General features: G+C 37.6%; 2 protein-coding genes and 1 long non-coding RNA gene across 4 annotated transcripts in view; 2 read left to right on the top strand and 1 right to left on the bottom strand.

Annotated features, from left to right (window-relative positions):
- The first annotated feature begins 973 nt into the window (after positions 1-973).
- On the top strand, positions 974-6,116 carry LOC128226142 (uncharacterized). The gene is made up of 11 exons (XM_052936038.1): positions 974-1,091; positions 1,716-1,861; positions 2,160-2,300; positions 2,502-2,675; positions 2,835-2,940; positions 3,568-3,809; positions 4,133-4,291; positions 4,517-4,557; positions 4,924-5,018; positions 5,561-5,747; positions 5,968-6,116. The coding sequence occupies exons 1-11, from the start codon at positions 996-998 to the stop codon at positions 6,114-6,116; spliced, it is 1,536 nt and encodes a 511-aa protein (XP_052791998.1). The 5' UTR covers positions 974-995.
- A 427-nt stretch (positions 6,117-6,543) lies between these two features.
- Positions 6,544-9,043, top strand: LOC128228697 (uncharacterized). Its single transcript, XR_008259966.1, has 3 exons — positions 6,544-6,612; positions 6,966-7,099; positions 8,716-9,043. It is a non-coding gene; the product is annotated as an uncharacterized LOC128228697 (long non-coding RNA).
- A 1,252-nt stretch (positions 9,044-10,295) lies between these two features.
- Positions 10,296-18,053, bottom strand: part of LOC128228132 (extracellular matrix protein 3-like) — a 75,859-nt gene continuing 68,101 nt past the window's right edge. For both annotated transcript variants that reach the window (XM_052939255.1, XM_052939256.1), the window contains exons 16-25: positions 17,713-17,877; positions 16,913-17,201; positions 16,258-16,357; positions 15,828-16,023; positions 15,380-15,484; positions 15,034-15,161; positions 13,788-14,046; positions 12,984-13,171; positions 12,540-12,683; positions 10,296-12,051 (exon numbers count right to left, since the gene is read on the bottom strand). In XM_052939255.1, coding sequence (XP_052795215.1) covers positions 11,590-12,051; positions 12,540-12,683; positions 12,984-13,171; positions 13,788-14,046; positions 15,034-15,161; positions 15,380-15,484; positions 15,828-16,023; positions 16,258-16,357; positions 16,913-17,201; positions 17,713-17,877 — 2,036 coding nt within the window. In that variant the 3' untranslated portion in view covers positions 10,296-11,589. The remainder of the gene's footprint in view (positions 12,052-12,539; positions 12,684-12,983; positions 13,172-13,787; positions 14,047-15,033; positions 15,162-15,379; positions 15,485-15,827; positions 16,024-16,257; positions 16,358-16,912; positions 17,202-17,712; positions 17,878-18,053) is intronic.

Below are 18,053 nucleotides of genomic sequence, written 5' to 3'. Positions count from 1 at the left end.
ACTACACGTACTGTTAATTTATAGCGATCGGTTATCGAAAACATTAAAACATCGAGATAATCCATAAACCGCTCGTATGCATTTGACCCATCGATTTCGTACCGACTCTCAGCATGCACAATGCCCGTACAACTCTCGACGATACAATGCAAGTCTTAGGTGAACTGAAAGTATTCCAAGATCAAATCACACTCATTTAGCCACAGTGACAGACGAACCCAATTGTGTACTGGTTGGGTCCGCAAGTGGTACATGCAGGTACAATACGGACCAGTCCGTATACCAACATTTCTGAAGAACATTTGCCGGTGTGGAAACCGTACATGGCGTGTTAGGGTCTTGGAGCCGCCGTATGGAGCTTGTTCGGGTTCATACAACGTTACTTTACAATATAAACACGCAGTTTGGAGATTGCTTATAGACCCAACGTACTTGCTGGTATGTAAGTGACGCGTATCAAACAAGAACTCCGTATGAAATAATTTTCAGTTATAATTCAACCAAATTGTTCAACCCATTGTCAGCAGGACGTGTAAATTATATTATCTATCGTTGGACATGAACAAGTTGGCAGGGGCGTACCGAGGCATACATCAGTACGCCCAGGCGTCCAAATGAATTAAGGTTCCCGCGAAATGGCAAGTAAAAGTCCCACGTCAGGGGATATCGGTCCCGCTCCAACCCATATATCATATTGGGACCAGAATATAGAAATACCTTTACTTTTCTTCACCGCTCTCAAGTGTACGGGCGTACATTTCAAAATGCTTCAGGTACGCACCTGGTTGGATGGCAATTTTCGATGACATATGCACTTTTGACGTTAGATAAAATGTTTCTTTATGATATGGGAAGGACAATACATTATTCAGTAACTATGATTTTTAAACATCTATTCGATACCTTTATCAAAAAAGGTTATCCGGTAAATTGCCAAACTTACAGATAAAATATATTTAGTTTTGACCATGGCGTGGTCTTACCATTGGAAATGGATGCTGTTCTTACTTTGGGTGATATATCCTGGCAGCAATGGGTCTCACTTTCGCGGGGCTATGATTTTCTGGAAGCAGAGTAAGGATGGCACCGCGGTAAGCAAATTTACCGTTCATATTTTGTTTGCTTTAATAAATGTGTCGTTCACCACCAGACGACATCATTCATCAGACACTTCCGCTTTAGCGTCTCTGAACCACAAAACCGATTACCTTAGTTCATATGAATTCTGGAGCATTCAGTTTTACATATTATTCTATTTTTCATCATTTCATAAATAGCATTATTCATAGTCCCATGTCACATAACTATCATGCCTTGGAACTTTAACCAAGTCTAAGGGCAGTAGTTTGGTATAGGATCCTATACCAGCCAGTTTGAGGAGTACTAGGGCTGGTTTCAATTGACCAGGTTGCTTTAAACAGGCGGCATTTTTGATTCCTGGAACCAACGACCCAATAAATATTGGACAAACGCCCTTCATACCATGGTGTGCAACCACACACACGCACGCACGCACGCACGCACGCACGCAGCACGCACGCACGCACGCACGCACACCTATCCACAGTGTAGCAAAACAATGAACTAAAAATTAACGATGATACTCTTGGTTAACACCACGGTAATTCTCGAACAATAGATTGACGGCAGAGGAAACAAGTTTGTCTAACCCATTATTGATTTAACGTAAACAGAAAGACGATATTTTCTCACAGATTGACGTGGACTACCGTGAGTCGTGGCGACGGACGTCCCAGAGTCCCATGTGTAACGACACCGTCATTGCCGAACAGTGGATAACCACGAATTCAGAGGGCTTCTTAGAGGAATTGGTCACGCCTACCTTGACCAACCTTTACAGGTAGGACTGTACTAACAATTAGTGAAGGGTCAAGCGAAACTATTGAGGGAAGGAACATGTCGTGGCGGAGCAAGGATAACAAACCAGGAAATTTGGTCGGAGGGGTGGTGTGGTTAAGATGCTTGGAGCCTGTCACCGGTCGCCGGATTAAAATTGCAGATGCCAGGACAGTTATTAAGCACGGATGCATACCTGTATCGTACCACTAGCAAACTGCCGATTATGTCTCATATTGAAAAGCAAAACCATCAATAGACGTCGTAACAAATACTTACTAATTCTACTCCTTTATTTTCAGTTTCAACCTTAATTCTGGTTTCTCTGAGGAGTTTTTGTACACGTGCACTGATTACAGCCTGCTGGAGGACTGGCAGACAGGAAGGGGCCACATCCGGTTTCCGCTCAATTCTACCAACAACAAATCATTTTACACATTTGAGTAATACTTTAAGCTATATTGACAGTCAAGGTTTAGCTTGTTGTAACAAATTTAGATTTTAAGTTATTAATTAACATAAGGGCTTGCAACAGAAATTACACAGAGTATTGGGTGTTGGAAAATACACCGGTTAATCTCTTTAGAGGTCGTCACAAATATGTCACGAGTTTCCCAAAATATAGAACAACTACGTTATTTCAGGTTTAACGGTTGTTGTTGGATCGACACGCTGGTAGAGGGGGCTAGCTCGAGCTGGAAGGTCCAGATGACGGTCAACACGTCCGTCCGTGCAGACACCGGTCGCATGAACGCCTCTCCGCGGATAGACTTTCCACCCCTTGTTCGTTTGAAATATGGATGTAGCCACACTATAAGGTGAATAACGTTTCTAATGCGATACAGCCTTATTTTACCATAATATTTGCAAACTTGCATACTCGTCTCCGCTACTGACAGTTGTATAAATTACATAACAACAAATTTCAACAAAAATACTGATATGGAAGAGGTTTATTATCGTTGTTTAAAAAATAGACTTCCGGTAATGGACGCAGACGGTGACGCGGTGCGGTGCCGGTGGGCGCGGCAGACCGAGAGTGATGGCGTCTCCCGCTCGTTTTCGAGGGCAGTTCTACATGAGGTGAGGTTGAACATTACCATATCAAGATAGTTAAACGTCGGTGACAGATGATTGCTTGTTGTGACTCAAAATTATATGTAAAGGCTTCAGATGCGAGTCTATCTCTTTGATTTAATTCTAGAATAAAACAATATGTTCACATATCGTCATTGACTGTTGTATTTTGAAGTCTTTTTGCTACCTTGTGGAAACACTTGTGTCTAAGGGTTGCATTGAAATATTTAACTCTGTTTTGCCTATCTTTTTAAAGGCGCACATTATAGATTGATGCATTTATGATTTTTTTTATGCATTTTCATGTTTAACGCATTTGACTTAAATGATTACAGGTGTAAAACATAGAACAGCAAATGATTTAGGCACGGATAAACTATTCTAACTTTTAGTTTAGTTACGTGGCCACGAAATCCCATGTTAAAAAGCGCAAATATTCACTAACTTATTTTTTCTGTATCTAATGCATATGCCTCTATGTTTTGATTATTAGAGTCAAGTGAGTAAAACATGATTACGGTTAAAATAAATCAAAATAATAACCTATATTGTGCGCCTTTTAAGGAGAAAATTGCAATTTTCTAAAATGTACAGGACAACTGCACGATCACCTATAGCGCCCACGATCAAAAGGGTTGGTATCCGGTTGCCATACAGATAGAGGACTTCAATCCCCGGGCGGCACCAGGGGCCATCAGCAGCGTACCGCTCCAGTTCCTTGTATCCATCGAGGGAGACTTCACCAACTGCACGGTGTTTGAGCACGAGCGCCCCCAGTTTGTAAACTTCACTCTCCCGGATATGGCCTGTATAGGCGTGACCAACCAATCTGACTTTACCACGGATATCTACATTCAGAGTGGCGCTAAAAACCAGTATGTGTGCAATATGTACTATTATGATATAATATGTTAGAGTAATGTGTCATAACATGTATATCCTAACACTTAGAATATGAAACCCTCGGCGAGGAACCTAATGTATATAATTATTTTGTATGTTCGTTCGCCAGTTCTTTTCTCCGTCTGTTGACACTGAACATGCATTATATGGTTAATCCAACATGATTTATGTCGATTTAACCCCCTGAAATGTTGTGAGCATGTCCAAAAGTGGCGAGAGTGGTACCAATCTTGAATGTACGCTAACATTGCGGAGAGAGACACCCGTTTACATTTTACGTTCTTAAACACGGTAGAATATCTGAAGTGAAGACAGTGTCACCGCTGGGTCTGGTGAAGTCCGCTCTGCAGCAGACGGCGCTTGATGGCCACTGGCACGTGCAAGTCACATGGAACCCCGATCACGCAGACTCCGTCGACAATGTCTTTTGCTTCACCGCTGTGGACGATAACGGGTAGATGGCAATCTAAAGACGCACGTTAATAAAATCTTAAAAATTGTAATATCATAAATATGAACTAAAATGGTTTTGCACCAGATTAGAAACACATTCAACTTTACCGCGACATACAAAACTGTACGATATGCGCAAATTCTCAAGGTATCAAGACTTAATGAGTTCCTGTAAGCACTTTATATTGGCTGTAGGTCATCGATACATTTTTTCCCGTGATTTCAGGATGTCAAGTGAACAAAGGTGTATAACTCTGCTAGCTGGAGGTATGACTTTGTTACTCTAAATGATTTTACTACTATACATAAAACACATTTAAATAATATGTGTCTCCGTCAATCAGATCGCCAGACTGATTAGAAAGATTCTGACGAAAACGACCACCGAGGTTATAAGTCATTAATTGGTTATATTAGTAGGTGATTCAGCGATTCGCACATGGGCGCTGGTTTGTAAAAGACATTAGCGTCTACGTGAGTTTATTTTGTGAGGAACTTTCTATTTACAATAGACCACGGCTGCCTTCGGCTTCCGATTTTATAGTTTTATAGTAAAAACAATACGCAATACGTAAGAAAGTTCATTGTGTTTCCACTGCAAACGAGTATATAAGAATGCCGTTAACCATGTAGTTCCAGCAGCGGAGGCGATTCCCGGCTCCCAATCGCCCAATGATCAAGTGGTCCCCGTCACCCAGCACCAGTGGACCGTCGTTTTCAACCGCCCCGTAAGTTCCTGATTGTGTTCGTTAATGAACGCCGAGTGCCAAAGAATCCGCACTCACTCAAAATAGTTATTGCGTTTGATTATCAACGAGCAACAGCTTTGGGGTCTTAGTTTATAGGATACATACACTCTAATTAAGGCATATCCTAATAAACACTTGTGCACTGTAGTCAATTTGAAATTATATCCAACCATTAAGTAGTAATTCAAAATCGGTCTTATATCACTAAACGATGATCGTAAAATAATCGGTCAAGACATCTCAGATCTTTTTTGTTTAAAAATGAGCGGTATAAATGAATTACAGGCTAACTGGTAGTAAGTGTACTTAACAATAAGTGAAGGTGAAATCAAGTGTTCACTGGTAGTTATGCGTTTTAGCTATATAGTGTGGTACAATGTTGTTTTGCTATATTTGCATGTGTTTAGAAACTAAAGAGCATACAGCCACATAAATCGATACATGTGGTGATTAATAATCGATTTTGAAGTTATGCAATCTATTATTATTTGTTATTTATTAATTCATATCATACATTGTAGGACCTTGCGCCCACGAGACCAGCTTACATGTACCTGTACCTCGCAAACGGGACTTTAGTTGAGCAGATTGACGTCGCGTCCGCTTCCGGTGTGACATACTCTCACGTGACCAACAACACGCGGCTCCAATTCCAAACCACCGCCAGGCTGTCCCCCGGGCAACAATATTACTTCCTCTTAGGACAAGGTAACACGTGCCAGTATTATTTTATTTGTGAAATTGTGCAATATTATATGTTCTGAAATATTGTAAGGCGTCCTTCTGAAATCCGCAAGATGTTGAATAGATTAAGACTTTTAATACTACGCATTGCAAGGCAACTACTAGTACATCTTAATGAAGTTGATCCAATTGGAACAGAAAATGCTTTTAACTAAGATAGTAACTGGTTTTCAAATGGTCTCAGGTTTGGTGCAAGGAAAAGACTACTGCGGCGCGGACTCGAAACCCGTGATGGATCCAACCTTCTGGCGATTCTCCGTGGGTTCGTACTCTACACTTCCGAGATGTATTTCATTTTACAGAAATCCATCTGGTAGACCTTTCTTAAAGTGAGCTGCAGGAAACTTTTTAGAACAATAGATGAATTAAGTGTTATCAAGCGGCCAGATCCACTAAAGCATATGTCCTCCCTATATATATATATATATATATATATATATATATATATATATATATATATATATATATATATATATATATATATATATATATATATATATATATATGAGATAGAAGTGATCATGATGCCTTGTTCACAATCAATTTGAACCTCAGTCTTTGAAAAAAATCATTAAATTACAAACTTAAAGATGTTATTTTTAAAATTTCAGAACCGGAAAAAAGTCAAAGTACGTATACATGTTTCTTCCTTTTGCCTCGGGTGCAACAGTCCAATTTGGATATTATAATTATTCACTGCCTAGCATTTTTTTACAATGCAAATGCGTGAAAGTCAAACATGTATGCTTCCTTTTCACAGATGTAGAGTTTCGGTGTTTTCTCGGACTTGACAGAACTGACTGTGACGGTTTGATGTCCAGTTGTGCAGGTACGGATACCTTAAACATATTTTGAAATAAATGGTTTTAAGTTTTAACCAAAACAAATATGAACGAAGTTGAAGTGTTTTGGCCTGTGTAGTTACAGTAATTCATTTTAGCTCCACTGTGAAGTGTACGGGTGATATAAATCACCCCGAGTTCGTTTCAAGGTTTCTGTTGAAACCGGTAGAGGTGTCGTTTTTAGAGGCCAAGAGAAGGTCCCTGGTGGGGCTCAAATCACGACATGTTTGATGAGGGTCGACCACTTAAAAAAATACACCACATATATCATGGTAACCTGCCTAACATGGCTGATTGTATTTACGTAGTAAATATTACAATCATTTTCTAATGCTTACAGAATCCTGGCAGTTCAGCTCTCCGTGTTCCAGCAACCCGGGCCATCTGAGGTTTTCTTACCCCGGAGCTGTCAACAAATTTATTTTGTGTGACCTTCAGGGCAAGGCTTATGTCGCTCATTGTCCACCAGGGGAGGTTTGTAAGCCATATGTCTGACGGCTTATTATCAACGATATATTGCATTAGTTATAAGCTCTAATAATTGTGATCTTTTCTCAACGCAAACCGCCCGGCGATGAGAGGTAAACAATAGTTTAAGCCCGGAATTATAGATATTCTGGGTTTTCCAGCCTAATCTTCCGGTACAAACAAAATTAAACCGTTGTAATATACACACGTTACTTCGGAAACAATAGAGTCATTGGACTGTTACATGAATTTCAATAGCTCGAAATTCACCTTTTATTTGTACCGGCATGGGAAAACCCAGTTACGGTAATTCCGGGCTATATATATTGCTTCTAACGGCATCTTCTCCTTAATCGCCAGGCCAATTTAGATGAAACTTCACTGGGATTTTCCTTGGAAGGTGCTATTTCAAAACAAAAATATATTCCACGTTGAACTCTGGTTGTCATGGCAAACCATGAGGCTACGAGCATAGATAGTTGGTGTGTAACATTGTCTAGTAGTCCTCTACCAAGTTTGTTCAAGTTATGCCATAGGGTCAAAGCAGGCCTCGCCCCGGGGATCACAAGTTTCTTTCATACTTATATAGGGAAATCTTTAAAAACCTTTTTGTCTGAAACCGCTAGTCCCTCACCCTTGATATTTAGTAGGTAGCATCATACAGTAGTCCTCCACCAAGTTTGTTCAAAGTACGCCCCTGGAAACAAAATTGGCCACACCCTGGGGTTCACAAATTGCCTATAGACTTACGTAGGGAAATCTTCTCGTCTGAAACTGTTAGGCCTATGAAATTGTGTATGTAGCATCATACAGTAGTCCTCCATCAAGTTTGTCCAAATTATGCCCCTGCAGCCCAAACTAGCCATGCCCACGGGTTCACTGGTTTCCTTTAGACTTGTACAGGGAAATCTTTGAGAGTCATCTTTTCTCAACCTGCATTGGCCAGACCTCTGATATCTGTCATGCAGCATCATATGTTGGCCCTCTATCAAATTAGTCCCTGGGGTCAAAGCTGGTCCAATCCCTGTTTACATACTTTCTTATTATTGAACCTACAGCAATTAAATTTGTTATCTGATAATCTTGAATGCGACCTTTTGACCTACTTGCTTATTTTTCAAACTTCAACAATGAAGGTTGGACTATGTGTACAGTTTTGGAAACAAAATTATTTTCAATGATGTGCTTGGATTACTTGACTGTGACTGTTTGACTTACTTTATTTTGAAGCTACAGCAATGAAATATTGACCCTGTATATAGTTTTAAAAACAAATATCAATGTTATGCTTAGATGAACTTGACTGTGACCTTTTGACCTACTTTCTTATTTTTGAAGCTACAGCAGTGTAATTAAGATCATGTGTGCAGTTTTGCAGACAAATATCAATGTTGTCATTGGATTAACTACCCTTTGACCTTTTGACCTATTTTCTCATTTTTAAAGCTACAGCAATGAAATTTGAATCATGTGAACAGTTTTATAAACAATTGTCATATTCGACACCATAGAATAATGAAATTCATTTCTGAATGAGTATTCAATATAATACATCGTTTTCTGAATACATGCATTTGTTAATTTTAAGAACAGCCCTCGTAATTTTTTTTTTTTACTTTCAGATATTTTCAGAAATGTGTAGTTCCTGCCATGACAGCAGTTACACACCCACCAATTGTTAAACTTAATCCTGATGGTTAAGACACTTTTAAATACAGACGTGATGTCAATATGTTGTCAATAATCTACAAAACTTTTATTCATCTGGTAAAGTGTTCATGGGTGCATTAAAAGATCTGTACCATAATAAAGTGGTTTTAAAACAACCAAATGAAGAAGTTAATAAAAGCTGAAAACGTGGTTTACATTTACATGTAAAAGAGTTTATTTGAGAGGTTTCCAAGTTTGAATCTTAAACATATGCCAAAATAAAAAATGTACCTCTTGAAATGGTTTGCATATTATATTTTCTTAAGTAAAACTGGTTTACTAAAGCTGTATTTAACATGTACTAAACAAAGGCTGTTGTAGGACAGCGCACTTGATTATACGCCATTTTGTCTTAGAATTGGATACATTAAACAACCCTAACTCAAGTTATTCAGTACACACCATTTTCCTATTTTAGTTACTGTGACCTTGACTTCAGGGGTCCCAAATGCAATCCTATGAAGTCTTCATAAGTCCTTTATGTATACAAAGTTTGGTCACTATATTTCATACTTTATTAAAATGATTCCATACCATGGCGAGTTTGACAGTTGTGAAAACCTGGTTTAAAATATAAAAAGTGCCTGTCAAAGGCCATAAAAACAGAGTAAAAAAAGTCAATCAAGGGCCATTATCTGTATGAAGTTCTGACACCTAATAGTGTGATGGCTACTATGTAAAGTATGAAGGCCATTAAATGAATAGTATTTGAGATCCGAGTTAAAAACCAAAAGTTACCCATAAACTTTAACCAAACTTTGTAAGTCAATCAAGAGTCATAATTTGTATTTAGGATAATATGGAGTTTTGTAACATTATTGTGTGAAGTATTTAGTCAGCTGAATGAAGGACATAGAAGTAATTTGCGAAAATCCAAACTTATACTAACCCTTAAACCATTACAATGTGCCCCAAAACTTGAACCTAAGCTCCCAAGTCAATCAAGGGCCATAATTTGTATTTACTTAGGATAGATACTATGTACCTCATTGTGCCATTGTCCTAAACAAATGTTTGAAGTATAAAATGAATTGAAGTAAGGGTATTGGACTTATAACTGAAAATGCCAACTAAAAATTCCCTAAAACCTTAACCCAATGACAGCGCAGATGCTGAAACAAGTAAAGGAGCCTCCTTATACGTTGAGTATGTACTGGATATGAATGCTTTACTTAAATCTGTACTGGATCGAGTGGTTTACTTAAGGATGTACCTTAGACTGTGGTTTTCTTAAACATGTTGCATTTGAAGTAGTTTACTGAAATTTTAAGATTTAAAAGTGGTACTGAAAACTGTGCCTAAGGAAGTACATAATATACTTGTTTATGTAGACTTATACTGTGTACTGGGTACATCTTGTTTCTGTTTAAGTACTATACCCAAACATCTAACAGTAAAACGAATGGAGAGAAATTGTCAATGAAAGAATATCACTTACATAGAAGTAAAGAATCTTATAGGTGGACCTTCAGATTGCAATAAAATGTTCTTGCTTTATGAGTTTATTTTTGGAATGCAAATGCGCATGTAATACAAATATGCATGGAATATCGCAATATGCTGCATAAATACATGTTACCCCATATATGATCACAGGAGTATTATTTCAGGTCAAATACCAAGCAATTGAAATCATAGTTCAAATAATTACACTCTACTCCAGAAACAAACATATTAAACATCCTGAAACTCTGTTAAACACATGAAACTTGTATGATTATTAACATGAGCAAATCATTATAACAAATTTCTCGCTTTTTCAAAATACAGGCAACAAGTTACAAATTTACAAATGACTAGAATAGAACAATTTTAAAAACAAGCAAAAAAACATGTCATGTTGACAACACAGTTGAGAAAGCATACTGCTAGGCAAATGTTGCATATACAAATCAAAGAATTAACGGCACAAATCTTGTGCAATGTTTGCATAACCTTGCATAACTTTTTCACAATGCATTTTTACACAAAACAAGGGAGCTGAAATCTGGCACATTTTTGAGGTTCAAGAGCAACATGGATTCAATGTACAAATCTATATAACGTTTACCATAAGATAATAGTTTTGCATAATATCAAAAATTTCAATAAGATTTTATTATCAAACTCATTTAAATTGCAGATATTTTTTGGAAAATCCAAACTTTGATAATTGCTCCTCTTGGACAAATTATCCATGCATTACTCATGGATAACTGACCCGTATTAAAACATACATGTGAAGGGTCATTTACAAACATGAACTATCATTAAACTGACCATTTAAGAATCAAAAACAGCTATAATGCAAACACATAAAAAGGAAATAAAGACAAATTATTGCACATAATTATGTTACATCAATATGTATTATTTTAAATAGATAAAATAATAAACTTCGTAACAATAAGCTGATACCATGTCTTCACGAAGAAACATATGGAATATATGACCAGTTCTTATCTCAAACTTCACTTTAATATTAAAGAAATGGGTGTTTTGGCACAAAATGGATTTCATTTCAACGAGTATTATTCCTCTGTAATATTAATATGCTTATTTTGTTGACTTGGAAAATGTCATGCAGCAAATAAAATGAATGCAGCAAGAAGGATTCTCTTAAATTTTTTTTTTTTTTTTTTAAATATTTAGCAATGACGTTAAATAATATACATGTATGTTCCTTTAACAAAATCATGTTACATACACCAGGTACTGTTAACAATCAAACCAACACAGGATAGTTTGGATTTAGGAATTCTCAATTCCAAATAATTACTCTTCCTGTAAAACACAAAATGTCACCGTCAGACTTCAGAATGGTATGGGAGTGACTGGTTGAAGATATGAGCATTTGATATGACTTTTGTATGTCCAGGAGAAGTTGACATCACAGTTATCGTTCCTGATGGAGTTGGCGGTGGAGACGTCTGCTTCCGTCGGTGTCGTATAAATATCACAAGCACAAAAATACCTATCAGCAGTAGAGCACTTGCCCCAATCAGGGCTGAAATAAGTGGCATCTGGCTTTCATTGTTTTCAGTTCTTTTGCCAGAATCGAATTGGTCTTCTACCAAAGATTTCCCATTAAAGTCGAGTATTAAAGGGGCCATATTTGTGCCCTTTACACCATTCCCAACCCCTGCAATGTCATTGAGGGATCTTTTCAAATTATGTCTGTCAAACACTGATGTTCTTGAAATAACATCTCCATTTGTGGTGGTCAGTGAAAACACTATGTGCAGGAACCACAATTTTCCACCCTCAGCCTGTAATGATAAAACTAAATAAACAACATCACTCCAAACAAGAGCACTGCAGCTACCTGATGCTAACATTGGTCTGTTCTTCTCAGACAAACAATTGGCACAACTAAGCTAATATTTAGCCAGAATAATGTGACTTGCTACATGTTGGTAATTTGTAATGTTAACATGCATTCAGTTTTATGTGAATATCTTAATATATGTGACTGTGAGCTATGGCCAAAGTTTAAGCCTTTAATCCAGAAATCAGAACTATGACAAGCAGAAGAGCTACACATGACCAATAGCATTAATTTTGCAAGTACTACAATCATGCATTGAGCTATGATATTATAAAGTAACAGGCATATAACACCCTAACTTATGTAGGCATAGCTTTTATAAGTTCAGAGGAATGAAAGTTTTCTGTAATAGTTAATGCAAAATAAAGCATCATTTTAAAAACAACCGTCAGACAATAACTGAAGCCATTAACTGCTTAGTTTACCAACCTTAAAAAGTGGCGAGGAATCAAATGAGAATCCATCTGCCCCTGGAATGTTGAAGACTTCAGAGGATTGTGCGTCATCCGACATCATAGCGGATAGAGGGAACCCTTGGAATGTGGTGTTAACTGACGAGGGGTCCGTTTTGTCCTGAATATAATAAATACACATTGTTAGGCAGAACCTGTAATGTTGAAGACTTCAGTGGACTGTTCCCTGGCCATCTTGACCCCTACAGGGTCCACGTGGAACTGTGTGTCTATTAATCTATATCCTGCATGTAAAAATACACATCTAAGGTTGATAGATATAAATTGGGGGAAAGTTTTTTGCCTGCTTTGTCTAATAATGGCTTGAACTAAATATCTAAAGTTACCGTTACTATTATCAGTTACCACATTTCTCTTTATATTATTCTCGACATAATATGTCCAATAAAACATAACAAACCATTATTCTGATGACAGTGTCCAGTTGTTCTGCATTTCCCACACATCCATAGTGACCTATATCCGGATTGTATAGTGGAATGTAACCCCCCTGACCAGCACACACAAACACCTTCTCAATGTACAGATAGATGTTCTGATCCAACAACTGTATGGGGCTCACATCTAGTCTGCCATACACTGTATCTCCTACAAGAGATGGCTTATTTTTATTTATTTTACCTTACATCGGTCCCTGCATTGTTTATATGAAGTCGATCAATCCATATTCACTGTATTTTAATAAACTCCAGTTTTATGATGTCAGTAGTCCATAAAATATTTTATGGACTGCTGACATCATAAAACTGTTCAGTGGGGCTTTGCAATTATCACAATGGCGAAAACATTGTAACATGGCCAGCATAAAAAATGAATTCAAAGTTGTATAAAATGTTATCATGTTAGAAATATAACCCATCACTTTTTTCCATATGGCATTAAATGGACCGGCAAGTCAAGCCCTTAAGGTGAATGGATCTCAGCTAATGCCTCAGTCCATATACACCTGCAGGGGCTGACTGGCTGGTTCTTATAAGGTGACCCTCAGAGTTGTATTTCTTAACTAGAGTCCATTTTGTACATCTAGTGTGGCTGAAACACACAACCTCTTTGATGAGAGTTAAACACCTATAGCATCAATCACTAGATAATTAACATTAGACTAGATTTGTGATTTTCAAGAATTTTGAACATATATCTTTTAAAGTTGACATAGTTTTCAAATTTATTCTTAACAGCCATGTTACAATAAATCATTAAATACCTGGAGCAATGGTCATGTCCTCTTCAGAAATGTATGGCAGTTTCTCTGAGAGCCAAACATCTCTTTTTCTAATCAACCTGAAATCTGTATTCAAGCTGAACTTGGCTGGCACAGGGTCACTGACTTGCTGCAATTTGATTGGTAAACTGAATGTCACATGGTCAGAAGGAGAGCAGCTGATTGGCTGTGTTGAAGTCTTGGTAAAGGTCAGTAGGCATGGCAACAGGGTCACCAGAAGGTCTCCACAATAGTTCTTCAGCTGAAACAGAAACATGTTTTTGTATGAGGTGAAAAAGTATGCAATAAAAACTCCAATATTATGTAGCCAGTTTTATTATCAGTCTTTATAATTATTCCATTAACAATGTTACATTAGGATAAAAAATGACCTCAATAGAAGGCATACGTATTTGACAAGATACAGACACAACTGCGGTATCAATACCAGACAAATGAAGACAATATATGCCAGAATTCGCTCAATATCGACCAAACTCGGCCAATATCAACAAAACTCCCCTAATAGGAGTTTCCTCCGTTCTGATAGGCTACAAAACTTGCCTAATATAGGATTTGAGAAATGGGTCATTTTCATTGGCTGTCAAAACTCACCTAATCTGAGAAATATGCTGGACATTGCTTTTTTAAGGTAGCCATTTTGTTTTCCGTTTACCGACTTTTAAAAAAAATTGTGCTTTGTATAACTTTATTTGGAATACTTGAACCTATTGAATGATTGAACCACTTTGTACGGTTTGATACAACAGTTGTATTTAACCCGTTGGTGGATTTTACGACTATTATGATTTTGTACGCCGACAAAATGGACGACGAAGGTACAACATTTGACATTTTGGCAAACGATTTACAAAATAAGACGAAAAGACATTCTTCCTTACATGTACAGTGCTTTATTCATAAGTATGTGCAATGTCAAAGATGCATGTCAAAATCAGCAAAGTCAAGTCTAGAAAAGCAGACACCATGAATGAATAAGGGATAAATACAGCTTCAATGTGAACTAAAGGTAAGTTATAAAAATGTTTTTAACCAAAACAGTAATAGTTAATTAATAAAATACTTATTAATTAGGTGATTTCATATTGGCCCAGTTATTTGTCCTGGGTCAGCTGTATTTCGGCCCTTTCGGGCTCAGGCAAATACAGCTAACCTCGGACAAATAACTAGGCCAATATGAAATCACCTAATTAATAACATTATAATATATACAACACTGTTAACACACCATAGTGGTTGAAGTGACAAGCCAGTTCTGGTATGGTCTGTCAGACTTGTCCTGACTGGGTAGAAGCTGCAGTTCAAAGGTAACACCACCATGGCTCAAAGACTGGACAGTGGAATTGAGTTGGTTTACTGCAACAATGGTTTCAAAAAGTGATGTTAATACTAGTATGTATTATATGAAGCCTGCCAATTAGTTTTCCATTGAAGAAACGTGTCATCATAATATTTATACAAATCAACTTTTCTTTTATTAGTACATGGATATTCATGTCAAAGACTACAACAAAATGGGTTGACTGTTATGTGAAAGATATTTAATTTAAACAACCTACATACAAAAATCTTACCAGGATGTGAAGCCAGGAACTGTCCCCTGAATTTGGGCACAGTCTTAAATCTGACAACTAGTCGACCATCCTCAAGAATCCGGACACCAGAAGGGAATAACTGGGCTGTTATAAAAATAAAATACACTATGCTAAGTTTAAGGTGTATTGTTCATATATTTCAAATATAAGCTTTAACTTCACATGCATATAGATTTATATATTAACATGTTTGTGGTGGTGGTGATAAACAAAAGCACCACAGCCATGCCAATGCAAACATGTAAACCCTTATCAAGGGGCTTAGCTCCAAAAACTTTGCAAGGTTCTGATGATCCCAAACAACTCTAAGGCTATCCCATTTTTTTTACTTTTGTGCAAAGAATTTCAAACTTAATAGTGTGAGGAACCTTATCCCCTCTCTCCCTCCCATTGTGAAGTATTCAATGATAACTTTGACCCAACTCACCTTTGAGCCCAGCTGGGTGCCTGTTTGATTGTATGGCTTGGTCCCACATTGTCCCTGTACCATACACAAACTTCAGTGTGAGGTATCTGCTCACCTCATGGGCTCGCCATGTGTCTCTCATGCCCGGAGTGAAGTACAGGTATGATACAAACAGGGGGAGTTTTACTACAACGAAGGACTGAGGACTTCCAGGCATCTGTGAAGGGAAGAAGATAATTTATTATAATGAACATGTTACTACCGGGGAAAATAGTTTATTTTCCTAAGATCCATCATGTAAAATGGTTGCATTTACAACAGAGGAAGGTTAATTTTAAACTGGCCAAAAAGGCTGCTGGAGGAGCATGAATAAAACTAATTCAGAAAGATTATTATTGGTCATTTTTCTAAGAAATTGTTCTCTTTATGGCAAGATGTAGTAGTGCCGTACCTGTGAATCAGTGTCCATCAGAGCCCCACACCTGCTGACCAGCTCTGACATGTTGTAGTAGGCATCAAACGTCCACAAACACGAGGACATGTCCAGGTTTCTGGTCAAATAGAAAATGTTCCTATTTCACAAGGACATTATTAATTTTATTCATGCTAAATATTTAATTCGGTATAAACAAATAGTCACATATTTCAATATTCATAATACGCTTAAAATTACTGGTGAACCATTTACTTTTTAGAATAATATTTGTTTTATTAATTTTTAGAGTTCATTTGATAACATCAGTAAAATATATTTTCAATCTCAGAAAAAACAACATTGAAATGATTTTTTTTGATAAACTAGAAGTAGCCTGAGCCATGCTAATGCTCATCAATAGTTTTTAATTGAAAAATGGCTTATAGCCTTGCTATACATGTACCTAATATCTATGACAACATGTGTACCAAATATTGGTTGAATATCTGGAACAGATTTTGATTTATGGCAAAGGTTAGATATATTTTGAATGCCGATGCCTGTGTTGACAACCATGTCGCCACCGACAACAAAGCCAAGGCTATAAAATTCTTAAAGCTTTTTTTTTTTTTAAATCGGACAAGCTTATAAATATTTCACTAATATTTATATGAAAAAAGTCCAGTAGTACCTATAAAGTGCCAGTGTCTTATTACTCCTGAGCATCTCGCTATATTCATACGGGAGTGAAGACCCATAGAACCCCATCAGATCATGATGATTGACCCCAAAACCTGCCCCTATCCCTCCACTTTTCAGCAGGTTTGTACACTGGTGCTTGTTCTTGTGTGAGCCATCATCATTCAGGGTCAGCTCGTAGTTGGCCATCTTGCGGGTAGAGATGACGGGTAACATTCCATCAGTATGGGGAATCTGTACTCTCACATGGACCTTGTTAGGGTGCCACTCATCATCTGGACCTGTAATTAAAGTTTTAGACATTTTGATCATTTAATTTTGCAGCCTTACCGGTAATTTAAATATGGCCAGCATTTTTTTAAACAACTTTTTATAATGGGTTGGAAGGTCTGAAATGGTTCCTTTAAGACTGAGTTAGTGACATGTTAACATAAACAGCATGCAACAATAATGAGATTGGAGCATTTTCAGTGTGAAAGACTCCTGTCTAAACCTGTATACCACATGCTTGCATTGAATGGTTGTGAGACTGTCAGTCCTACATGGACACACCTCCTGGCTCTTGTCAACTGTCAACATGTTGCTGGCTATTTCCTGGCCTGGCACCCTTACTTTATCAACTGAGCATGTCTTACCTGTATACCACATCCTTGCATTGAATGACTGAGCCCCTTTGACGCTGTCAATCCTAGATGTGTCACACCCCCTGGCTCTGGTCAACTGATGTCACAGGGCTGGCTACCTGTACTTCCTGGCCAGGCACCCAAACTTTATTAACTGAGCATATCTTACCTGTATACCACATCCTTGCATCGAATGGCTGAGCCCCTGTGAGGCTGTCAGTCCTAGATGGACACACCCCCTGACTGTAGTCAACTGTCACCACAGGGCTGGCTACCTCTTTGCCTGGTTCTCCTTCATTATTAACTGCTCTAGCAAAACACTCCACCTGGCTACCTGCAATAAGTATTAAAGAAATTTGATAATTCAAAGACACATTAAGTGATTATATTATTATTTAACATGCTATTTATAACTGATGCAAACAAAAACTTAATTAAAGTCAAGTGTTTGTTTATTATAGTGTCACACCTCTTAATTATAGGCCAGTCCCCTGAACTTAATAGACACTT

Source organism: Mya arenaria, chromosome 3 (genome assembly GCF_026914265.1).
Source record: "Mya arenaria isolate MELC-2E11 chromosome 3, ASM2691426v1".
In the NCBI taxonomy this organism is placed as follows: domain Eukaryota; kingdom Metazoa; phylum Mollusca; class Bivalvia; order Myida; family Myidae; genus Mya; species Mya arenaria.
The sequence above is the reverse complement of the archived record's forward strand: the minus strand, read 5'-3'. Positions and strand labels throughout refer to the sequence as shown.